The 26,720-nt window shown below is 46.0% G+C and overlaps 1 protein-coding gene across 1 annotated transcript in view; it reads left to right on the forward strand.

The window, feature by feature from the left end:
* The first annotated feature begins 1,105 nt into the window (after positions 1-1,105).
* LOC144604431 (serine/threonine-protein kinase 3/4) overlaps positions 1,106-26,720 on the forward strand; it is a 130,016-nt gene continuing 104,401 nt past the window's right edge. The window contains exons 1-2 of the mRNA XM_078418846.1: positions 1,106-1,224; positions 22,370-22,450. Of these exons, the coding sequence (XP_078274972.1) occupies positions 1,193-1,224; positions 22,370-22,450 (113 nt within the window). The 5' untranslated portion in view covers positions 1,106-1,192. The remainder of the gene's footprint in view (positions 1,225-22,369; positions 22,451-26,720) is intronic.

Below are 26,720 nucleotides of genomic sequence, written 5' to 3' on the forward strand. Positions count from 1 at the left end.
TATCCCCAGTATCTCGCCGCCTTTGGAGGTTAGAGGTAGCAACAACATTCAGAGAGTCTCTGGCCACAAGGTGTGGAACCATAGCTTTACATAAAAGGGCACAAAGTGCTGGAGTAACTCAGCGGGGCAGAAAACATCTCGAGAACACTCTTTTCCAGATACAGTACTGTCGGCCCTCAGTAAACCTTCACTTCCTCTGTACCTGTAGGTGGTGCTGGAGCCATTTGGGATCACTCCATCGCCTCTCTTCAGTACAGTAAAAAGAGTTGCTGCAATTTCAACAAAATTTGACGAAAATAAGCAGAAAAAATGTCACTGCTGGAAATCTAAAACAAAAATGTCCTTGCAGACAATTGAATGAATAAAACAAAAATGTCCTTGCAGACATTGAATGAATGCCAATATAGTTTAGTTAGTTTTGTTTATTATTGTTACAGTGAAGTGCTTTTGTTTGCCTGTCATCGAATCAAAGAAAAGATTATACATGAATTGAAACAAGCCGTCCACAGTGCACAGATAACGGACACGTTTAGTGCAAAGATATAACATTGAAGTCCGATTAAAGAGTTCAGAGGTCTCCAATGTGGAAGATGGGAGGTCAGGACCGCATTCTAGCTGATGAGAGACCTGATAACTGCTGGTAAGAATTCAACAAGCAATTCGGAAGGTATTTGGTATGTTAGCTTTGATTTCAAGAGGAACTCTCACTGCATTTGTGTAGAGCCTTGGTGAGACGACACATCTGGAATATTGTGTACTGCTCTGGACACATTTAACAAAGGGTACTTTTTCCACAGAGCAGGGAATGCTGCGAATGGTTTCAGGTACAACAGGTTACCGTTGGACATTGAGCGGACTCGACCTGTATACTCCAGATAGACACAAAATGCTGGAGTAACTCAGCGGGACAGACAGCATCTCTGGAGAGAAGGAATGGGTGACGTTTCGGGTCGAGACCCTCCTTCAGACCTGCTCTGGTGCTTCACATCCGCCCCCCTGAGGACAGCCGCCGGTTCCGCCCCGCAGGCCGGCGACCCCATTTCCGCCCCGCAGGCCGGCGACCCCATTTCCGCCCCGCTGATTACGTCACATGGCGACGGTCGCACGGAAGGGAGTTTCCGGTGCGGGGCGGAAGTCGGCGAGAGGAGCCGGAGCCGGAGCTGGAGGCTGAAGAGCGGGAGCGACACAAGCCATGGAGGAGGTTCAGCGGCGGCACCCGCGCCGGTAAGAGCCTGAGCTGGGGGAGAGGAGAGCCGGGGAGGGGGGCAGGGAGGGAGGAGGAGCGGCCGGGCCCCGGGCAGCTGAGCGCGGAACCGGGGTTTGAAGCGATGGGGCAAAGGCCCGCGGAGCGGCGCAGTCCGGGACTAGAGTCTCTACCCCGGCATCTGCCCGTCCTCCTGCACACCGGGAATCCCCCCCCCCCCTCTCCTCGGGATCTCTTCCATTCCCCCCAACCCTGGATCTGTCCCCTCTACCACACGATTCTGGGATCTCACCCTTTATCCCTCTCTCCCCTTCATTCCCGGACCTCTCTCCCCCTCTGTCACCCCGAGACCTCTTCTCCCCTTACCCTGGGATCTCCCCCACCCCCTTTACTCCGGGATCCCCTTCACCCCAGGATCCTTCTCTTCATCCGGGATCTTCCCCAGATCGGTACCCTCCCTCGGGTTGTCCCTTCTTCCCCACTGTCCTTCTCTCGCCCCCCCCTTAATCACCCCCTCCTTTAAGATTGTTTCCTCCTTCTCCCTTCCCCTGGATTGCCCCACTCCTCCCCTTGCTTGGATCGCTGCACCCATCTTGTGATGTAACCTCGTTGGCATCGAAGTTCGTCCTTTTCTCTCGGGACCTACTCCCTTCCAACCCCCCAAGATCTTGTTAACTCGGCTTCCTCTATCCAATCTCATGGTCTGAAACTGGTTTTCTACGGCTTCAAATGAACAGGCAATTTTCAACGTTTCCCCTAATGTTAGTGTGTCACCTTTCTCCAACAACTTGCGTCTCAAATCATTTGATTTGCAACTTTGTACAACCTGATCCCTGGTTTGATTCTCCAACTCAGCTCCACAACTGCAGCCCTCAGAATCTTGACATAATCTTGTGACAAACTGAGCAAGACTTTGTCCCTCTCTGTGACGATTGCCGGAATACATGTTGTTGAAATGTAGCATTTGTTTGTACCACATAATGCTTCTTCAAAGCAGCAACAACATCGCATAATCTGCTTTCCTCTGAGATTGGCAACCTACTCAGATTCCACTGCCTGCGCCACCCCCTCCCCTGTGCCCTAAACTGGGGGATTCCAATCTGACCAAATTACAGAAATGGCGTTCAATGTGTATTATGTTGCACAAATAATAGTCGGACTTCTGCCCTGACATTTTTACCAAAACTTCCATGTTTAATTTGTCTTGTTGCAAATGCTCTTAACTTCCTCTTCTTTAAAAAGAGGAACTTCCATAACTGTTGCTTCTGTGCCTTTGCTTTAGGCACTGGTGTGACTGTGGCAAGGTGCACTGAGTATATGAGGCACTTGTAATTGCAGTGTCTGTACAAAAACCCATCGAGAGGTGGGATTTTGTATCGCACAAATCTATGATACAGATATACCACCGATTTTCCGGCAACTGATAGTCTGGCACCTCCTTTAATCCGGACAACATTAAGAGAGCATTGTGTGTGGCACATGCACTTTCGGGACTTGTGCCTCTGCCCTGAAAGAGTTACTTGTTGGTTAATTGTTAAGTTTATATTTAAGTTTCCAGCAGTCCATGGTGCTTTAGAGATGAGGGAGGGTTATAGTTAGTGGGTCAGAGGTATATTGTCAAATTATTATTACGTGACCTCTGTTGGTCTGGAACTAAGGGTGCTGGAAAATCGATGGTGTACTTGTACAATCATTAGACACTGATGGACAAGGCTCAGCAGGTGAACCCACTTTCCAGTTCTCTCCAACTCTTGGAACCGTTCAGTGCTCAAAATGGATATCTAGTGTTTTCTCTTAAATTATACTGAGGCATTATTCCCCCTCCCTATCAGACAATGAAATCCAGGATCCCACTGTCTAAACAATAATGCAGCTGATTGAGCTGCTGCCTCACGACATCAGAGATCTGGGTTGATCCTGACCTGTGTGTGTGAAGTTTGCATGCTCTCAGTGGGCTGTTTCTATGCATTATGTATTTAACCGGGGATTGTACTTGTGAATGGCCATAAACTTACTGATCTATATGCAAGAAAAGAATCTCACTGTACCTTGGTACATGTGACAATATAGAAACCACTGAGCTGCGTGAATTTCCTCCGGGTGTTCCGGTTTCCTTCCACATCCCAAAGATGTACAGGATTGTAGGATAATTGGCCCCTAATGCAAAAGAAGTGGATGAGAAAGTTAGATAACATTGAACTGATGCGAAGATAGATACAAAAAGCTGGAGTGACTGAAGTCTGAAGAAGGGTCTCGACCGGAAACGTCACCTATTTCTTTTCTCCAGAGATGCTGTCTAATCCGCTGTTACTCCAGCTTTTTGTGTCTATCTTAAATCAGCATCTGCTGTTCCTTCCTACACATTGAACTAGAGTGAATGATCGGCGTGGACTCGGTGGCCTGTTTCTGTTCTTTCAATCAATCTCTCTTTCTGTTTTTAAACCAATTATTTTGAAGATATGGCACTTTATCTGACACTCTCTTAGATTTATACACCTCAATTAAATCTCTATATGGCCTTCATTGTTGCAAAACAAATGACTCCAGCCCGGGCAATCTCGCTTTATAGTCAATCTTTTTCAGCACGAGAATTATTCAGCAAATCTACCCTGAAGCACCTGTCTTGCAGCAACATCCTTTCTGTAACCAGAACCATATGCAATAATCTCACTGTAGATTAACTTGTGTTTTGTACAGTTTTGATATGACTATTGTTGGTGACACAAGGAATCTTCAATGGATTGCAATGTGCTAGAGCAACTCGGCAGGTCAGGCAGCGTATCTGGAGGATGTGGAAAGGAGATGGTTCAACTCGGGACCCTTTTTCAGACTGTCCCAAACCAAAGCGTCGCCTATCCATGTCCTCCAGAGATGCTGCCTGAGCCGCTGAGTTACTCAAGCATTTTGTGTTAAAGGTTTTGTGTTTGTTGTATTACTTGGCCTGCATTTGGAGCAAGGTTTATGAACTGACTGGGCAAAAGATGCAAACCGCAGGAGATGCAACACCTGTCCCTTTACCTCCTCCCTCAACTCCATCCAAGGACCCAAACAGTCTTGCCAGGTGAGACAGAGGTTCACCTGCACCTCCTCCAACCTCATCTATTGCATCCACTGCTCTAGATGTCAACTTCTTTACATCGGCGAAACCAAATGCAGGCTCGCCGATTCGCTTTGCTCAACACCTGCGCTCGGTCCGCCTTAACCAACCTGATCGCCCGGTGGCCGAACACTTCAACTCCCTCTCCCAGTCTGACCTTTCTGTCATGGGCCTCCTCCAGTGCCATAGTGAGGCCCACCGGAAATTGTAGGAACAGCACCTCATATTTCGCCTGGGCAGCCTGCAGCCCAGCGGTATGAACATTGACTTCTCCAACTTTAAATAGTTCCTCTGTCCCTCTCTTCCCCTCCCCCTTCCCAGTTCTCTCTGTATCTTCCTGTCTCCACCTATATCCATCCTGTGTCCTGCCCCCCTGACATCAGTCTGAAAAAGGGTCTCGACCCGAAACATCACCCATTCCTTCTCTCCTGAGATGCTGCCTGACCTGCTGAGTTATTCCAGCATTTTGTGGGCAAAAGATGCATCACATTGTTTTTTATGACTTCAGACTGCTGCAACGTTGTCCACAACCAGCAGGTTTTTGGAATTGTATTTAACGCTGTGATGTGGAGAAATGCAGCTGCTAGTTTGCCAGCTTCAAAGGTATCTCAAATAGCAATGAGTGTTGGAAGGACCTGCAGATGCTGGAGTAACTCTGGGTCAGACGGCATCTTTCTTTTCTCCTGAGATGCTGCCTGGCCTGCTGAGTTACTCTAGCATTTTGTGTCTTTCAAACAGCAATGAGATTTATCAGCCGGTTTAGGCTTTGCTTAAGAGATATAATTGGCTCGGACATGGAAGAACTATCCTGCTGCTTGGATAATAGTTTAGGAACTTTCACATCCAACTGGACATTATCTATTTGTATTTTGTAAGGCAAGGTTTGATTCGGGATATCTCTGTAAGAGAATGGATGAGGCTTTTGTTTAATATCTTGACCAAAGATTGTACCTCCAACAGTGCAACTTGGCTTTGGTCTGAAGACCTGAAATGTTACCTGTCCATTCCCTCCATGTTGCAAGGTTTTGTACTGCTCTCTTTGCAGTGGCACTCAAACCTACATCTTATGATTTGGACATGACTGGCTTAGTGATGCAACCATTGGGATTTTGCCTCTGGAGGGTTTGTCACCTTGTGCCTCCAGCCATAAATAAAATGGTCCTTGTTACAGCTCGAGACAGGCCAGCTTTGCAAATATGTTGGCTCTCCTTTTGTGCGATGGACGAATTTGTCTGATGATGAGTAACTGCATCCATGAATACTATTTGTACAATGTTTAGTGGTCTGATGATACAGTAAACCTTTTTTATTACGGACCTATTTATAGCGTTTTTTTGTAACAGTTGACTGTCTCTTTAAGAATACACGCTGCTAGTTACTCTGCGGAGGCCATTGAAATTGACAGGCCATAGAAATTGACAGGCCATTGAAATTGACAGGGCATTGAAATGGACAGGGCATTGAAATGGACAGGGCATTGAAATTGACAGGGTATTGAAATGGACAGGCCATTGAAATTGACAAGGAATCACTCGGATCGGCACATAAGTCTATAAACAAACACCCTTTAGTATTATTAGCTTGCAGTAACAAGAAACCATTTTTAGCTGTTAAGATCTTTGTACACTCAGCAGGTTAGGCAGGATAGTGTATTTGGATGGGGAAACAGAGATAACGTTTAAGATCAATACGCTTTTACCCTGAACAGGTTGAGGGATTTGCCCTTGGAGTGGGGCAGGGTTTTCTCATCCTGCCACTGCAACACCCCAGACCACCCATTTTGCACTCAATCTCTGAATGTGGGATTCGCAGCAGGGGCAGCAGTTATTGGTGGACAAGATGGTGTTGGGCCGCTGCACTCTTTGTGGTGAGGGGGTTCCCATTGGGCTCTCAGTGACGGGGCTCCAGGATTCTGACCTGGCGCCTGGGCAGCAATGTCAGTGGGGGGCATAACCTTATTCAGTTATACTGGACAATCTGCAATAACGAACAACATTCCCCCTTTCCCGCTATAAGGAGGGTTTACTGTAATTGCCCATTGCCAGTCAATAATGATGGACTTTTTGCACACCAGATGGAGAAACCTCAGCAGGACAGATGACATGGGAAATTTAACAGGTCAACTACAGTACACAACTATTGTACACAAAAAAGGTCAGAAAGTGTTCGGCGGTAGTGAAGGTTGTGAGCAACAGGTTCATGTTTGGTGCAGAGTTTATCTATTGTGTTTTTAATATTTAATTGGCCTGATGATTATATGATATAAACTATCATAGCACTTGTCCAAAATAATGCAGAGTTTTTATAATGTTAAATAAGGAGAACTGATTTCTGGTGATGCCGTTTGTGAGCAGTTTTGGGCCCCATATCTGAGGAGAGATACGCTGACGTTGGAGAGGGTCCTGAGGAGGTTTACGAGAATGATCCCAGGGATGGTTGGGTTAACATATGATGAGTATTTGACGGCACTAGGCCTGTACAGGGGATTGGAGGGTAGCTAATGTTAAGAAAGGAGGGAGAGAGAAAACAGGAAATTATAGACCAGTTAGTCTGACATCAGTGGTGGGGAAGATGCTGGAATCAATTATAAAAGACAAAACTGTGGAACATTTGGATAGCAGTAACAGGATCGTTCCGAGTCAGCATGGATTTACGAAGGGGAAATCATGCTTGACTAATCTTCTGGAATGTTTTGAGGATCTAACTAGGAAAGTGAACAGGGGCGAGCCGGTGGATGTAGTGTACCTTGACTTTCAGAAAGCCTTTGACAAGGTCCCACATAGGAGATTAGTGGGCAAAATTAGAGCACATGGTATTGGGGGTAGGATACTGACATGGATAGAAAATTGGTTGGCAGACAGAAAGCAAAGAGTAGGGATAAATGGGTCTCTTTCAGAATGGCATGCAGTGACTAATGGGGTACCGCAAGGCTCGGTGCTGGGACCGCAGCTATTTACAATATACATTAATGACTTGGATGAAGGGATTAAAAGTAACATTAGCAAATTTGCAGATGACACAAAGCTGGGTGGCAGTGTGAACTGTGAGGAAGATGCTATGAGGTTGCAGAGTGACTTGGACATGTGTGAGTGGGCGTATGCATGGCAGATGCAGTTTAATGTGGATAAATGTGAGGTTATCCACTCTGGTGGTAAGAATAGGAAGGCAGATTATTATCTGATAGGTGTCAAGTTAGGAAAAGGGGACGCACAACGAGATCTGGGTGTCCTAGTGCATCAGTCACTGAAAGGAAGCATGCAGGTACAGAAGGCAGTGAAGAAAGCCAATGGAATGTTGGCCATAACACGAGGAGTTGAGTATAGGAGCAAAGAGGTCCTTCTGCAGTTGTACAGGGCCCTAGTGAGACCGCACCTGGAGTACTGTGTGCAGTTTGGTCTCCAAATTTGAGGAAGGATATTCTTGCCATTGAGGGCGTGCAGCATAGGTTCACTAGGTTAATTCCCGGAATGGCGGGAATGTCGTATGTTGAAAGACTGGAGCGACTAGGCTTGTATACACTGGAATTTAGAAGGATGAGAGGGGATCTTATTGAAACATATAAGATTATTAAGAGATTGAACACGTTAGAGGCAGGAAACATGTTCCCAATGTTGGGTGAGTCCAGAACCAGGGGCCACAGTTTAAGAATACATTTAGAACGGAGATGAGGAAAAACTTTTTCAGTCAGAGTTGTAAATCTGTGGAATTCTCTCAGAAGGCAGTGGAGGTCAATTCTCTGGATGCTTTCAAGAGAGAGCTAGAACGGGGTACTGATTGTGAATGATCTGCCATGATCACATTGAATGGTGATGCTGGCTCGAAGGGCCGAATGGCCTACCCCTGCACCTATTGTCTATTGTCTACTCTGGAGTTTAAAAGGATGACGGGGGACCTCATTGAAACTTACCAACTAATGAAATGGCTGGATAGAGTGGATGTGGAGAGGATGTTTCCACTAGTGGGAGAGTCTGGGACCAGAGACAAAGCCTCGGTTTGAAAGGAAGTCCTTTTAGCAAAGAGGTAAAAAGGAATTTCTTTAGTCAGAAGGTGGTGAATTTGTGGAATTCATTCTCACAGTCGGCTGTGTAGGCCAAAAACATTGGGTATTTTTAAAGTGGAGATTGTCAGGTTCTTGGTGAGTAAAGGTGTCAAAGACTACGGGGATACGGCAGGAGAATGGGGTTGAAAGGGAAAGATAGATCAGCCATGATCAAATGGCGGAGTAGACTCTGGGCCGAATGGCCTAATTCTGCTCCTACGACATGAAAACAGAGCACCTGGAAGAAACCCATGTTTTCACAGGGAGAATGTGCAAACTCCACACAGACAGCACCCGAGGGCAGAATTGAATCTGGGTCTCTGGTACTATGAGGCAGCAGGTCTACCCGCTGCGCCACATTGCCGCCCAATGATCAAATAGTCCCCTGAGGAGGGAATAATATCGAACAGCGTATTCAATTTGGCATTGAAGGACAGTGCAAGAAGATTCAATTGCAACTTTAAAAAACAAGTTAAAGTAGTAGAATCAGGAGATCTGCAGAGAGAAATGGTGAGGGTAATTACGTAGCTTCAAAGCCGTCATAACGTTAGTTCCAAATACCCATCTGCTTTGATATGTAATTCTTTGATTCAAAGTAATTTGTGTTCTATTAATCCTATTAAAACCCTGGTTCTGATGGACTGGAGCCTTGTGCTTATGGAGTGCAGCTGTACTTGGACAATGAAGCATAGAACTCTGACCTAGATTATTCCGAAGGTTTTCAATTTTCTTTCTTGAATCAAACTCATAAATTCTTGTGGTCTGTCCCCCAACTCTTCAAAGCCCATTCCTTCCCTCAGACAGCTTGCTCGTTAGACAAGATGTATATACTTAATTCATACGGAAGACGAGAGCATCCCTATCAAAATATGTTCTTGAGGTTAAGATGACAAAATGCCTGGAACAGCAGTTTATCAACATGTGATGCCACTGTGCTGTTAGCTGGCAAGACCTAAAACATTTATCTAATGGCGGTGAGAAAACGGCAATAATTGGCGCCGCAGTGGTAGAGTTGCTGCCTTAGTGCCAGAGACACAGGTTTGATGCTGACTATGGATGTTGTCTGTTGGAGTTTGTACGTTCTCCCCGTGACGTGTATGGGTTTTCTCCGAGTGCTCCAGTTTCCTCCCACACTCCAAAGACGTGCAGGTGTAGGTTAATTGGGTTTGTAACGTTGTAATTTGTCCCCAGTGTGTGTCGGATGGTGCGAGCATATGGAGGTTGCAGGTCGGTGGCATATGGGGGTTGGTGGATAGACACAAAATGCTGGAGTAACTCAGCGGGTCAGACGGCATCCCTGGAGAACAAAGGATGGGTGATGCATTTCTGGCTAGGGTGGACATGAAAGATTCTATTGAATCAAAAGTTACAGCATGGAAGTAGGCCCTTCAGACCACTCTGGCTATCGACAGCATCCACCTATCACTTGAAAGGACTCAAAGTGCCGGAGTAACTCATCGAGTCAGGCAGCATTTCTGAAGAACATGGACAGGTGACGTTTCAGGTCGGGAACCTTCAGCCTTGTATCTCCACCTATCGCTTGCCATGCTTTGTCCCACCTCTCTTCCAGCTTTCCCCTCCCAGTCTCCAACCACTGAAGACGGGTTGTATGCACCCGCACTATCATTCCCCCTGTCTTATGTCGCCTGTGCCCCACCTGGATTCTCACCTATATCTCTCCTTCCACCTACATTCCCTTATCTAGCTTCACAATTCACAACCCTTCAATCCTTTTGTTCCACACTTTCTGCGTTTTAATCTCTGCCCATTGTCCGATCATTTGCCTATCAAAAAGATAATCACCTATATAACAACATATTATCTGCCTGGCTTTGCTATGCTCTTCCATCTCTTTCCCTCTCCCCCCCCCCCCTAAAATTAGTCTGAAGAAGGGTCACAGCATGAAACATCACCTATCCATGTTCTCCAGAGATGCTCCCTAACCTGCTGAGTTGCTCCAGCACTCTATCATTTCTTGTAACTGCATTGCCAGAAATCATGGTCATAAATCTCTTCTGGGCTCTCTAAATCCTCCACGTCTTTCCTACAGTAAGGCAACCAGAAATGAACATAATACTTTGCTTGAGGCCAGCTGGGGTTTATGTAGGTTCCGCATGACATCTCTGCTTTCATACTCTCTGCCTCTTTCAAAAAACACAGTGGATTTAACAGTAATCCCTGGAGAACATCATTATTCATCTTCCTCTATTCAACACCACACTCTTGCATGTTTTCCATCCAACTTTGTACTGCATGATTTCAGTGTGCCTTAATAATAATAATAATAATATTCATTTATTGTCATTGCAACGAGTACAACGAAATTAAAAAATAGCCAATCCTGACGGTGCGTACAAACATATATGCAATAAATGCAAAAACAAATAAATACATAAATACAATTAAATACAATTATATTAAGTACAAGATTTTTTAACGGTGTTGCCTAGTGCAAAGGTAGTGTTCAGTTCTCGTATGGCCCTGGGGTAAAAACTGTTTTTAAGTCTGTTTGTTCGGGATTTGATCGACCTGTAACGTCGACCAGAGGGCAGATGAACAAACAGACGGTGGCCGGGGTGGGATGGATATATGCTTTATTTTTTGCTGATAAATCTGTAATAAAAAGCCCTTTGGAAAGCCATTGTTTAGGTTTATTATAAAACACATTGTTTTGGTTTATTATTATCACGTGTACTGAATTACAGTGAAAAGCTTTTGTCCAATCATGTCAGATTGAACTATACATGTCAAACCAATGGTTTAATGTTTTCTTTATTACGTTTACCAAGGTACAGTTAAATACTATTTATTTTGCGCACAGATCAGCAAGACTATCCCCGTACATAAGTGCAATCCCCCCCATTAGTACAGAATGTATTGAACAGCCCACTGAGTCTAGATGCAAGAGGGCCATTTTACAATCCCAGCTGCAGCTGGCTACAAAGGCCTCTTCTGACCATCGGCCCCATTCCCATCGTCCCGTGAACCTTTGCCCTCTCCTTGCACGGCCCTCTTCAGCCCTTGTTCCTTGGGGGTGCCTCCTGCAGCTGACCCAAAGGGCGCGGAAGGTAAGACACCCCCCCCCTCCCCAGATTCAGAGCCTTTTGTCCACCGTTGCTACCAATAGTGCTCCCATCTGAGTTTTTGGCACTTATATTATTGTTATAGAAATACTATTAAATTTGTGGCAGTTTTGAGGCCCTTTTTTTACACTGCCATATGCACATATCTTTCAAAAATTAATTTTTCGATTGTAAACTATGCATCGCAATGATATATCAGAATCAGAATAACCTTTATTATCATCCAAAAAAACAAGTCTTTTGGACGAAATTCCGTTACCCACAGTCCAACAATAAGAGCAATAAAAATAAGCAATAACACACAATCACCTACCACCACAAAAAAAAAAAAAAGAAACATGCATCACAGTGAGTCTCCTCCAGTCACCTCCTCGCTGTGATGGAAGGTCAGAATGTCTTTTTTCTTCCCCTGCCGTCTTCTCCCGTGGTCAGGTTGTGGAACTTGCCACGTCGGGGCGGTCAGGGCCCCCGACATTGAAGCCCCCGCCGGGCGGAGAAAATGCCACGGCCGGTGAAAGGTCCGCGGCGGGCCGACCCAAGCCCCGCGATTCGGGGCGGGCGAAGACGCTGCCGCCGCCGGAGCTCCCGATGTCGACCCCCACCCAGGGGCCTGCGAGCTTCCGATATCCACGCGGCCGAAGCCTTCGAAGGCGTCGCAGCTGCACTTGCAGTGCCACCACAGCCTCAGAAGGCAGCCAGCTCCGCTGGTGGTGAGTACAGTTCGCGGGCTCTGTGAACCAGAGTCCAGGTGGTCCCAGCTGGAGGCCGCCTGCTCCAGGTGTTTGGCCGATGGTAGGCCGCAGCGGGAATGGAGACACAACCCAGAAAAAAAGGTTGGGTCTCCGTTCGGAAGAGACAATTTTTCAGTTCCCCCCCCCCCACACGTAGTACACAACCACAAAAAACACTACATCATATCTAAACTACAATTAAGACAAAAATCACAAAAGACAAACAGACTGCAGGTGAGCCGCAGCTGCTGCACAGCGCCGCCACTTCCTCTCCTTTCGACTGCCCCGTTATATATTAATTATATATATATTAACTAATCCCAAATTAATCTATGGATGTTTTCAGACAGAATTGACACTAAGAAATTGAGATCTTAGCAGAATTTGATACATTATGGTTGACTGCATAGGTTTTAATGGGAGTTTTAAAATTGGAAAGAGGGGTTAAGAGGTTTGTTCTTGGTGAAGGAATTTCTCGAGCTTAGGGGCCCGGCAGCTGATGGCCAGCTGATGTTCATGGGATCCAGGGAATGGGAGAAATGTAGACTTCTCAGGCAGATTATAGAGTTAAGAAGGTGTGAGCCCATTGTGGAATTTGAGCAAGTACGAGAAAATAAAGTCAAGGCATCAATGAGTTTTGCTGAATCTTTAGGTTATTTCCTTTCTGCATGGGGAAAAAACTGTAGGTGCCAGAAATTTGAAAACAGAAAATGAGCATTGCTTTAAGGTGAGATGAGTAAAGTTTAAAGGAAAGAGTCGGGCATGGACCCGTTGGGTCCAAATCTCTCCTGCGGGCCTGGCAACCCTCTGCAAACCTCTCCTGTGGCCAGCAGCAGGAGAGCTCTCCTCACCCCCCCCCCCCCACCTCATTGGCAGTCACTCGTGCGGGTCCCGCCCCCCTCCGAGCGGCATCCCTCCCCCAACTGCGTACCGCGAGTATGCGGCGGCCATCTTACGTAAGTATTAAAGTTTAAAAAGTGTTTTTTAAATCTCCCCTGCGGGCCCAGCAACCCTGCGGGCGCGGCAACCCCTGGGTGCAACCCTCCCCCAGCTGACGGTCCGTGAACCCTCTCTGCTGCCGTGCTGCACTACCGGAGGAGGGTCAGGTGCGGGGCACACGGGGATGGGCGCTGGTCCTCCCGGCGGGGGGAGCGCATTTGTTAAAGCTTCAGATCGACGGCTCAGCAGCAGTGGCAGCTCATCGGCTCAGCAGCCCCCCACCCCCATTGGCCGTCACTCAGGCGGGTCCCATTGTGACGTTGAACGCGGCTGACAGCCAGGAAAAATGGAAAAGTGATTTTTATAACTTTAAAAAGCCGATTTTTAAAGTTTAAAAAAAGTGAAAAACCTTTAAAATATAACAACCATTTGAACCACAGGACAATGGTGATTAAGGTGGTGATAAAATTGGCGCGCTATCGTGTACCGTTTTGGCTCTATTTCGGGAACATACTAAATGCAATATATATATGTGTATATATATAGTGCATTCAGAAAGTATTCAGATCCCTTCACTTTTTCCACATTTTGTTAAGTTACAGCCTTATTTTAAAATGGGTTAAATTCATTTTTTTAATCATCAATCTACACACAATACCCCATAATAATAAAGCAAAAACAGGTGTTTAGAAATTTTTGCAAAGTAGTTAAAATAAACAAATAACTGAAATATCACATTTACGTAAGTATTCAGACCATTTGCTATGACACTCAAAATTGAGCTTAGGTTCATCCTGTTTCCATTGATTATCCTTGATGTTTTTACAACTTGATTGGATTCCACCAGTGGTAAACTAAATTGACTGGACATGATTTGGAAAGCTGTCTATATAAGGTCCCACAGTTGACAGTGCATGTCAGAGCAAAAACCAAGCCATGAAGACGAAGGAATTGTCTGAACTGCTGAGTTACTCCAGCATTTTGTGAATAAATAGAGCTCCAGAGTTCCTCTGTGTAGATGGGAGGATCTAGCAGAAGAACAACTGCAGCACTCCACCAATCAGGCCTTTATGGTAGAGTGGCCAGACGGAAGCCACTCCTCAGTAAAAGGCGCATGACAGCCCGCTTAGAGTTTGCCAAAAGGCACCTAAACAAGATTCTCTGGTCTGATGAAACCAAGATTGAACTCTTTGGCCTGAATGCCAAGCGTCACGTCTGGAGGAAACCAGGCACCTGGCCAATACCATACCTACGGTGAAGCATGGTGGTGGCAGCAGCATGCTGTGGGGATGTTTTTCAGCGGTAGGAACTGGGAGACTAGTCAGGATTGAGGGAAAGATGAACGGAGCAAAGTACAGAGAGATCCTTGATGAAAACCTGCTCCAGAGTGTTCTGGACCTCAGACTGGGGCGGAGGTTCGCCTTCCAACAGGACAATGACCCTAAGCACACAGCCAAGACAACGTAAGAGTGGCTTCGTGACAAGTCTGTGAATGTCCATGAGTGGCCCGGACTTGAACCCGATCGAACATCTCTGGAGGGACCTGAAAATAGCTGTGCACCAACACCACCACCACCCCCCCCCCCCCATCCAACCTGGCAGAACTTGAGAGGATCTGCAGAGAAAAATGGGAGAAATGACCCAAATACAGGTGTTCCAAGCTTGTAGCGTCATACCCAAGAAGACTTGCGGCTGTAATCGCTGCCAAAGGTGCCTCAACAAAATTGATGATAAAAAATTTTTTTTTAATCCATTTTAAAATAAGGCTGTAACGTAACAAAATGTGGAAAAAGTGAAGGGGTCTGAATACTTTCTGAATGCACTATACAAGAAGAGAGTTTTAGTTATGTTATATATATATATATATATACTAGACCAAATTGACCCGTTAGGTCCAAATCTCTCCTGCGGGCCTCTCCTGGGGCAACCCTTCCCCCAACTGACGATCCTGTGGGCGCGGCAACCCTCTCCGACTGACGAAGCCCGTTGCCGGGCGGGGAGTGTCACCCGGGGCCGTAGGCAGACAAAGAAGGGGAGAGGGTGCCACTCACCTTAGCCCCGTACCACCAGCGCCGCAGCCGGAGTGAGCTGTGGACCCAAAGCCTCTCCTGCATTGGCGTAGCACCCTCTCCTCCCCCCTCCCCCCCAGCCCAATTTCCCTACTCCCCCCTCCCCAGCTCTATTCCACCCCTCCCGCCCACCCCCACTTCCCCTATTTAAGAGACTTTTAGATAGGCACATGGATATGCAGGGAATGGAGGGGTATGGATTACGTGTAGGCATGGGAGATTTGTTTATCTTGGCAACATGTTTGGCATAGACCTTGTGGGCTTAAGGGCCTGTTTCTGTGCTGTTCTATGTAAAATGATTGTTTCTGGTCAATGACCTTTCATCAAATCTGGGAGAAACTATGTTTCTATCTTCACCATGCTGCCCAAGTATTTCCAGCATTTTCTGCTTTTATTTCTTCTGGAAATGGCTGAAAGCACTTGACAGCTTTCTGTAATATTTGGAGGCTATTGCTTCCTGCTTAAGTTCAACTGGAGTCCAAGGCTGAGATATGGTGGGCATTTTCTCTTCCTCTTTTCTTTTGACTGCCATTTCCTATAAGTGCAGAGTAACAAAATGAAAACGGATTTATAATTCTGACAAAGGGCAGCACAGTGTCAATTGTAAAATTGTCCCTTGTGTGTAGAATAGCGCAATGGTGTATGGGGTGATCTCTGGTCAGCGCAGACTCGATGGGCCGAAGAGCTTGTTTCCTAGCTGTATCTCTAAACTAAACTAAAGGGGAGGAAGCATGAGGAAGGTACATTTAATTTTAAAACATGCAACAACAAAACAAAATCCCACAACCTATGTTGTAAAGAAGAGACTGCAGTCTGGAGGGGGGAAGAGCGCAGTGAACCTGTTAGACCTCCCATCGTAACAGGCTGTTGGTAGGTCAAGGAATTTTCACAAAGACAACTGGCAGTTGTATTACACAAAAGGAAGGAAATGTTCTTGGGGTAGAAAACGGTGGCGCAGCGGTAGAGTTGCTGCCTTACAGCGAATGCAGCGCCGGAGACTCGGGTTCGATCCTGACTATGGGTGCTGTACTGTACGGAGTTTGTACGTTCTCCCGTGACCTGCGTGGGTTTTCTCCGAGATCTTCGGTTTCCTCCCACACTCCAAAGACGTACAGGTTTTTAGGTTAATTGGCTGGGCAAATGTAAAAATTGTCCCTAGTGGGTGTAGGATAGTGTTAATGTGCGGGGATCGCTGGGTGGCAAAGACCCAGTGGGCCAAAGGGCCTGTTTCTGCGCTGTATTTCTAAATCTAAAATGTGTCCATACTTCAAACTTAATTTGTACCTTACTATTTCTTATCAAAGTTTAATTTAAAAGAGTAAATGTATAATTTGAGTGTGCTTTTGTTTTACGAAATGGATGACTGCTCACAGAGGGGTTTGGTAGTGACACATACACAGAAGGCAACCAACTTTAACATTTTAGTTTAGTTTAGAGGTACAGTGACCCACCGAGTCTGCACCGTGCACTAGTTCTATCCTGCACCTTGGGGACTATTTACAGAAGCCGATTAAACTACAAACCTGCACTTCTTTGGCGTGTGGGAGAAAACTGGAGCACGTGGAGAAAACTCCTTATTACAGACTGCACTTGTAGTCAGGATGGAACCCGGGTCTCTGGCGCTGTTAGGCAGCAACTCTACTGCTGTGCCACTGTGCCACCCATTGGTTTTTAACTAGAACTCCAGTCTTTAATTAATCCTATACTTCAAATATCTTGGCTGGTGCTACGTGTAATATGTATCTATGGAGGGCGTGCAGCGTAGGTTCACTAGGTTAATTCCCGGAATGGCGGGACTGTCGTATGTTGAAAGGCTGGAGAGATTGGGCTTGTATACACTGGAATTTAGAAGGATGAGGGGGGATCTTATTGAAACATATAAGATAATTAGGGGATTGGACACATTAGAGGCAGGAAACATGTTCCCAATGTTGGGGGAGTCCAGAACAAGGGGCCACAGTTTAAGAATAAGGGGTAGGCCATTTAGAACGGAGATGAGGAAGAACTTTTTCAGTCAGAGTGGTGAAGGTGTGGAATTCTCTGCCTCAGAAGGCAGTGGAGGCCAGTTCGTTGGATGCTTTCAAGAGAGAGCTGGATAGAGCTCTTAAGGATAGCGGAGTGAGGGGGTATGGGGAGAAGGCAGGAACGGGGTACTGATTGAGAGTGATCAGCCATGATCGCATTGAATGACGGTGCTGGCTCGAAGGGCTGAATGGCCTACTCCTGCACCTATTGTCTATTGTCTATGTTGATATAATTGATTGGACAAACCTGGACTGTGAGCATCAGTGGCTGAGGGGAGACCTGACAGAAGTATATACAATTTTTTTAGATTTAGAGATACAGCGTGGAAACAGACCCTTCGGCCCACCGAGTCCGCGCCGCCCAGCGATCCCCGCACATTAACACTATCCTACACACACTAGGGACAATTTTTACATTTACCCAGTCAATTAACCTACATACCTCTACGTCTTTGGAGTGCGGGAGGAAACCGAAGATCTCGGAGAAAACCCACGCAGGTCATGGGGAGAACGTACAAACTCCGTACAGACGGCGCCCGTAGTCAGGATCGAACCTGAGTCTCTGGCGCTGCATTCGCTGTAAGGCAGCAACTCTACTGCTGCGCCACCGTGCCGCCCATTATGAGGGGTATCGATAATATCACCAGTTGGGCTTTCGTTTTTGTAAAGGTGGAAATGCCAAATACTAGACGGCACAGATTAACGGTGAAAAGGGGAAAGTTTAAATGAGATATGTGGAGCACGTTTTGTTTCAACACAGAGTGGTAGGTGCCTGGAATACCCTAGCAAGCGAGCTGCTAGAAACAGGGACAATAGCAATATTCAAGAGATATTTGGACAGGCAGGATGAATCAGAGGAAGGGTTTCGACCCTAAATGTCACCCATTGCTTCTCTCCAGAGATGTTGCCTGTCCCGCTGAGTTACTCCAGCATTTTGTGTCTACCTTTAGACAGGCAGGGATTGACACATAGATCATGTGCAGGCAGAACAAATGAATTTAAATTGCCATGGTGTTGGCACAGACATTATAGGCCGAAGGGCTTGTTCTACATTCTAGTCTTTCTCCAAAGCCCTGAAAATGTTCCTTTTCACATATTTATCTAAATATAAAGTTATTTAATGGCATCAGATGGTTGTCTGGTTTCCCATATCTCTGTATTGAAAGCACAGTTTAAGTGGACAGTGTTATTCTGACTTTTAATTGTGAAACTGAATTCCATTTGAACTCTGTTTCTGGTTGTGTTGTGTTCCAGTCAAAGAGCGAGACTGATAAAGCATTCTGTTCAAGATAACCTGTAATTAAGTCTTGTTTGATATTCCTTGGGGATTGGGAGGTTTCGGGATATTTCTGACCTCGCTGTGGCTTTGGCTGTGTGCTATCACCATGCAAGACTGAAGCACAGGAAGCCGTGATGGCCACCCAGTTTTGCACTATGCAGAACCGCTCGTTTGGGAGTGTGCAATATTGATAGCGTTCGGCAAATGTCAATTCTAGCTAAATTACAAGCAATGTTCCTAGTCCATTGCTGTTTGAGGCTTGTTTGTTCCACTGATAAGCAGCCGATTACATTTCCTTAATGTCTTTCCCGTGTCCTCAGAGAAAGTTGCAGTCATCGCACTCCCCAGCTGCTTGCATCTTTGGGTGGTTGATAAGATAAGCACCATTAAAGAGAAATTACTCTGCCAGAGATCTACTCAACCCCCCCCCCCCCCAAGCGCAGACATGTCACTGCCATTTCTAAGCAATAACTTATTCTGTGGCTAATAGTTTCATGCAGGCTGTGAGGCGAAGCTCTTAAACCAAGCTCCACTGATTAAATCCCAGATGAGTTACAGGGTCATCATCACTTTGTGTTAAAATGCAGAACGTTGAATGAGATCGAGCGACAGTGATTCAATGGTGCAATGATACTTTATTATCACATTGCATACTACCCGGTAAAATCATACAGCAGATCTCACCGCGCTGACAAAGTTACAAAGGTTCACCAAACAATCCTATCTTCTGCCTGCCGCTCCACATGGCAACAGGTTCTGCATAGTGTACAACTGGGTGGCCATCCCGTTGCATCCCCGCCATCGTTCTCGGCAGCTCCCCCTTGCCGTGGCCCCCCCCCCCCCCCTTCATTCTTGGCAGCCCCTTGCTGGGTCCCCCCCCTTTGTTCTCAATGGCCTCCCGCTGGTTAGATCTCGACAGTCCACCTCACTGCCCTGAGATGTCCCTCGAGTGCTGAGGAAATGTAAAATGTACTCTTTTTTTCCTTGAGGTACTACAGCTCTGGTCACTGCTGACTGTGGGATTCAAGAGCACAAACTTAATTTTACAATCCTTTTGCATCCAAGGGATGTCCAGTGTAGCTTTAAAGCCGTAAAATTATTATTGGGCTGTAATCCGTTCTTAATTCCTAGTGCTCCATCCACCACTTGGCAGCAAGTTAGGTGTACACCTTGGACTTTAGTGATGCTGCGCGGGAACAAGCCCTTCGGCCCATCCAGCCTGCGCTGACCAGCGGCCCCATACACCAGCACTATCCTACCCACAGGGGACAACTTACCGAAGCCAATTAACCTACAAACCAGTACGACTTTGGAGTGTGGGAAGAAACCGGAGCACCCGGAGAGAACCCACAGGGAGAATGTACAAACTCTGTATAGATAGCACCGTAATCAGGATCGAACCACGGTTTCTAGCGCCATAAGGTTACAACTCTACTGCTGCGCCACTGTGCCGCCCCAACATACAAGGATCTGAAGATGCTGCTTTCAGAAAAGGACACGAAGTGCTGGAATAACTCATTGGGTCAGGCAACATCTCTGCAGAACATGGATTGGTGACATTTCGGGTTGGGATCCTTCTTCAGACTTCAGACACTTCTTCTAAACCAGTGATAAATGTTTACTTGGGCTGCAGGGAGCAAATAGAGCACAGCGGATATCCAGAAATAAAGTTACAACTAATGTCCATGTCGTATTTTGTGAGATATTGACTGGGCGGGGGGGAGGGGTAGAACGGTTGGCAAATATTGATTAGGAGTTGGGGCAGAAGGAGAGGATGCATGGGGAGGGGTTGGGGTGAGTGGGGGTGTGTGAAAGTGAGAAGATAAATGTTTGTGTGAGAAACAATATCCACTTCCGAACTTGGCCCCGAGCCACCGGGGTCGATGGATGCAGGGGCTGCACGGGTCTTTGCCAAACCCTGACCAACAGGCAGCCGCCGCGGAACATGCTTGGAGAGGGTCCGAGGCTCGTCTCTCGCTTGCCCCCGAAGGACGAGAACCTGAAGGAGGAGATAATCGGCGACTCCAGCGGATGCAGGAGGTGTTGGGGGGTGTGTCTAACCTGCGCTTTCCAGGTCGGCTGCAGGAGGCGCCCCCCAGGGAACAAAGGCTAAAGCAGTGGACTGGAGGATGGCTGGCTGGCGATCTGTACAAGGGGGAAAGGCAGTCTGGCCAAGGACGAGACACAAAGAGGGACCCGGCGGGAGGTGTTTGTGACCGGGAACAAAGAGGGACCATAATGGGTACTTTGTTGGCATCAGATACGTGGCAGCACTTTGCGTACTTTGTGTAGTGTATACAAAAACAGAATTTCACTGTGCCAAGACACATGTGACAATAAGGTATTATGTTCCTTGAATATATCTGTGAATATAAAGTGGATAATCAAACATCTCCAAGAATTGCCCATCGTCTGGTGTGTGCTTCATGTTCTAACTGTAAGAATTCAATTTTTGGTTGCACAAAGATGTCAGATCTATTCATAGTCTCAATTTCTCAAGAGATACCAGATGGTTTAGAGTCTGTTTGTTGTAGGTTAATTGGATGATCAAAATAGAAGGCAGCAGAAACCAGCCAGAAACAATGCAGCAGGCAAACGCTCCATAACGTTGGAATGTGCCTGGCTCTTTTTGAGAATCCTGAGTGAGGGATGGGCCTGTAAAAAAAAACACACACGCACGCAAACTCAGATTGGTATCAGAAGGTTGCAGGTAATACAACTGTGTAAATGGTGCTGAAAAGTATTCATGTTTCTTATTTAATTTACTACTGCGGTAACTATCCTGATAGTCTACACAATTAAGACGTATTTAAGATATGCACGTATTTAAGACATTTAAGATAGGGCAGCACAGTGGTGCAGCTGGTAGAGTTGCTGCCTTACAGCGCCAGAGACCCAGGTTCGATCCTGACTGCAGATGCTGCTTGCAAGTTCTCCCTGTGACCGTGAGTTTTCTCCGGGTGCTCGTTTTTCCTCCCAAGTCCCAAAGACGTCCATGTTTGTAGGATAAGACTTCTGTAAATTGTCACTACTCTGTTGGATTGAAATAGTGTGTGGGCAGATCACTGGTCGGCGTGGACTTGATGGCCTGTTTTCACGATGTATCTCTAAAACTGAAAACAAACTAAAAATGTTCCTGCACTTTTACTGAAAATGAAATAAGCAAGTTTCTAAAGTACACTTCTTCCAAGATCCTGCAAAACGCTTTTGGAGTATCGCTATTGTTGTGCTGTATGAAACTAGTCAGTTTATGAACAACACGGTCCTGCAAATAATAAAATTATAATTCCGAAATGATCGTTTGGCGATTGTGAGCAAGAGATAAATGGCGACAAAGACAGCAGAGAAAACTGCACTGCTCTTTCGACTTTAAAGATACAGTGCGGGACAGGCCCTTTAAGTCCATGCTGACCAGTGATCACCCCGTACACTAACCTACGCACACTAGGGGCAATTTTGCAACTTACCAAAGTCAATTAACCTACAAACGCGTAGGTCTTTGGAGTGTGGGAGGAAACCAGAGGACGTGGAGAAAACCCACACCGTCACAGGGAGAACTTACAAATTCCGTACAGACAGCACCCGTGGGTCAGGATTGAACCCGGGCCTTTTGCACTGCACCACTGTGCATCAAAATAGTCCTATATTTCTACTTGAGAGATCCTTGGTTAACGTGACATGGTAAAGGTGGACTTCTGACTGTACACCACTTGATTGCTGCTGCATTGCCGGATGGGTGTAGATTTGTAAGTTAACCTATCTTCTGACTTGGAAATGTCAAATTGTAAATGTTTTGAAAGGGAACAGAGCTTAAAGGAATACCAGTGGGGGAAACATTTTTATAGCCTTCCCAATGTTATAACAGTGTTTTCAATGCAATTTTCCCTCTTCCGCCCAATTACAGATCTCTGAAGAAACTTAGTGAGGACAGTTTGACGAAACAGCCTGAAGAAGTCTTTGACTTATTAGAGAAACTTGGCGAAGGGTGAGTGCTGATTATTTGCAGAGAAAAAATCTGTCTACATCATGTTGAAGGTTTTCCATTTTGAAGGACAATGATATTATGATATCTTTGCAGCCTCTCTAATCTTCAGTCCTGCAATTTCCAATTCTGGCATCCTGGACATCCCGGACATCCCAAAAGTCATTTAGTTTTATCGATATAGCGTGGAAACTGGCCCTTCAGCCCAGCGAGTCCCGTACACTAGCACTATCCCACACACTAGGGACAATTTACAATTGTTACCAAAGCCAATTAACCTACAAACCTGTCGTCTTTGGAGTGTGGGAGGAAACACTGGTAGAATGTGCCAACTCCATGCAGACAGCACCCGTATTCAGGATCGAAGCCTGGTCTCTGGCGTTGTGAAGCAGCAACTCTACCGATGTGCCACCGTGCCGATCCTTAATTCTATTTCTCCACTATTCGTAGCCATGTATTGTAATTTGCCCACTTTCTTGACATCACGTTCTACACAATCATTGTGGACCGAAGGGCCTGATACTATGCTGAACTGTTCTATGTTTCTTCCCCCAAAAAAGATCTTGCTGTCTCTACCAACCGTTCCTATTTTAAGGAGCTTCATAAAAACCTTATCTGTCTTTTGGTCACCCGAACAAACATTTTTTTGTGGCTTTGTGCCAAGTTTTGTTCATAGTGATCTTGTGAGCTATATTTTGCTTTGTCAAAGTCACTATAACAATATTATTAATGATGCATTCGGCAGCAAAGCTTTTAATTCCATTGCAGTGATTGTGACCTTGTGTGCTGTACTGTTTCCCCAGCTGTTTTCTAAATCTTTTAGTTAGTGCATTCCATGCGTTCTTATTTTTGGCATGTCTGAACTCTTGTGGCTTCTTCGCCACCATCCTCAGTATCTTCACTGCATTCCTACCCCATCTCTAATTCAAAACATCTAGTCGGCAGCACATCAGTAACTGGGGCCGGTGAAACTGAAGAAGTTGATGTTGGAATGGTTGACAGTCAAACATACAGCGTGGAAACAGGTCCTTCGGCCCACTGAGTCCATGCTAACCAACGATCACCCGCACACTAGTTCTATCGTACACACTTTGAGACAATTTACAGGAGCAAATTAACCTGCAAACCTGCAGGTCTTTGGAATGTGGGAGGAAACCGGAGCACCCAGCGAAAACCCACACGGTCACAGGGAGAACGTGCAAACTCCATACAGACTGCACCCTTGGTTGGGGTCGAAGCCGGGTCTCTGGTGCTATAAGGCAGCAACTCTACTGCTGTGCTGCCCTAACCTTGGTACAATTTGCAGCAAATGGATTGCATGGGCATCCAAGTATACTGGAATCTTGGCTAACACAAATAACGAAATATGAAATATAATCAGAAAAGGCTAGAAATAGTTACAGGTCTACTGGTAGATAAATAATTAATGTTTTGGGTCCGCCTTTTGGCCCAACTCATCCATGTCGACCAAGTTGCCTTTCTCAGGTTAATCCCACTTGCCAACATTTAGCCCGTCGCCCTGTAAACCTTTCCAATCTATGCCCCTGTCTCACGATTTTTAAATCTTGTAATTATACCTATTTCAACTACGTGTTGCCTTGGGGAGGCACAGCGGTAGAGTTGCCTCTTTACAGCGCCAGAGACCCAGGTTTCACCCTGACTACAGGTCCTGTCTGTAAGGGGTTTTCGCCAGGTGCTCCGGTTTCCTCCCACACTCAAGTCGTACAGGGTTGTAGGTTAATTGGCTTCGGTAAAGATTGCAAATTGTCCCTAGTGTGTGGGATAGTGTTAGTGTACGGGGATCACTGGTCGGTGCAGACCCTGGATCGAAGGGCCTGTTTCTGTGCTGTATCTCTAAACTAAGCTACTTCCTCTGACAACTTTCAGGAATTATATACTATTTTGTTTCTGTTTGGCACATCAGTAGAGTTGCTGCCTTATAGCGTCAGACGCCTGGGTTTGATCCCAACCAAGGGTGTGGTCTGTATGGAGTTTGCACGTTCTCCCTGTGACCATGCGGGTTTTCGCCAGGTGCTCTGGTTTCCTCTCACATTCCAAAGACCTGCAGGTTTGCAGGTTAATTGGCTTCTGTAAATTGTCTCAAGTGTGTAGTATAGAACTAGCGTGTGGGTGATCATTGGTTAGCATGGACTCAGTGGGCCGAAGGGCCTGTTTCCACGCTGTATCTCAAAATTATACTAAAGTGGTATGTTTGTCTGTCAACCATTCCAACATCGACTTCTTCCGTTTCACCGGCCCCAGTTACTGATGCTACCGACTAGATGTTGTTAATTGGAGATGGATAAGAAGGCGGTGAAGATGCTGAGGATGGTGGCGAAGAAGCCACAAAAGTTCAGACATGCTAAAAATCTATATACTAAAACTCTTGTTTGTTCGTTCCTGAACTACAGCCAAAACGGTACACAATAGCGTGACAATTGTAGGGGGGGGGGAGGGAGGAGGGGGGAGCTGCACCAAGGCAGGAGAGGTTTGGGCCCAATGGGTCCACTTGGTCTAGGAGTATATAATTCCTGAAAGTTCTCTGTTTTTCAACACTACCCAGTGCCCTGCTGTTTACTCCACAAGTCCTACCCTGGTTTAACTTACCCAGGTGCAACAGTCCACATTCGTCCAAATTAAATTCCATCTGCCAGACCTTGGATCACTTTCCCAGTTGATCTATGTAGCCTTGATTAACCTTCTTCCTAACCTTATGATCTAACCTTCCAACTCTGCCGCTGTGCCATCCTGCACCGCCTATCTCTATCATCTTTTTTTATCCCTCAAACTTCACCTGATATTTGGCATCACAGTTTTGTTGCTCCACCATTGGTGTCCATGCTTTATCGATGGAGTTCTTTCACTAGTTCTCTCTGCCTCACTACTTCCTTTCTTTCCTATAAGTCTGCTTGAAATCCACCTCTTTGTAATTCCTTTATGGGACATGGGTATCGCTGGGAAGGGTGGCATTTGCTGCACATCCATGTTGTCCTGAGATGGTCATACAGCGTGGAAAGAAGTCCTTCGGCCCAACACCAATGGCATTGGTGGACTTTTAATCATCTGTCCCAATGTGTCCTTAAAACACCTCTGTGAATCACAAAGCGGTTCATTCTAGGCAGAGGGAGTTGCAAAACATAAGTACTTTTCTGTAGATTAAACTTAAACTAATTAGAGGCAGACCATGGCGCATGTTGTTTCTATTTTTGAAATAGTGAAAACCAGTAAAAGATATAAACAGGAAACCAGATGAATAATTTGATGTGCTTTTGAGACTTATTCGGTTCACTGACCCAATTGTGTTTTGGGTGAGCTGTCTAACTGGCCACATTTTCCTCTTAACTGGCAGGACAGCATAAACATGCTCAACTGTCTCACAGCATTGATCAAACAAATATCTTCACAGTACTGCCACGGGATTGTTTGCAGCCCATGAAGAGGCAGATAGAGCCTCAGGCTCATCCGAAAGGTGGCACTTCAATGGGACACAAAGTGCTGGAGTAAATTAGCGGGTCAGCCAGTATCTCTGGAGAACATGGATAGGTGGCGTTTCGGGTCAGGGCTCTTCTTATCGGGTCACGTTTGACCAGAATTAACTGTCGGGGATGTTTTTGTGGAGAATACCATGTCTTCACGTTTTGCACAGTTACTTCCGACTCTCACAAGGACACAAAGTGCTGGAGTAACTCAGCAGGTCAGGCAACATCTCTGGAGAACATGGATCGAAGAAGGATCTCAATCCAAAACCTCAACTATGCACGTTCTACAGAGATGCTGCCTGACCCACGGTTACTCCAGTACTTTGTGTCCTTTTTTGCAAACCCACATCTGCAGTTCCTTGTTGCGACACTTTAAAGGAATTTGAACTGAGTTTGTCATCCTAAATTTTGCACTCATGTCTGCTGAGTTTTTTTTTAATCCATAGCTTTCTGACTCATGGGTAACTCACTAAATTTCTAATTGGAAAAGGGAGAGGAGGCTTTTAGTCATTGTGCATGATGAAGTAAAATGGGTTGGACAAACTTCCTCTTTCATGGTTATCTTACGTTGGACATTACTCCAGCAGCAAAACTGGGTGGGTGCCTTTTTGGTGTTTCTGAGATAAAGAGAAGACCATGGGTGACCTCAACCAGCAGTTCAAAAACTGACTCGAGTACCCACAATAATTCTGCAACTTCACCCCGTCAATTGAAATTTCTCGCTGAAATCTAGAGCACTTGAGCTGGGTGAGATGGTTAGATTGTTTTATTTTGGAAGTTAAAAAAAAAAGCTT

Source organism: Rhinoraja longicauda, chromosome 22 (genome assembly GCF_053455715.1).
Source record: "Rhinoraja longicauda isolate Sanriku21f chromosome 22, sRhiLon1.1, whole genome shotgun sequence".
NCBI classification, from domain to species: domain Eukaryota; kingdom Metazoa; phylum Chordata; class Chondrichthyes; order Rajiformes; family Arhynchobatidae; genus Rhinoraja; species Rhinoraja longicauda.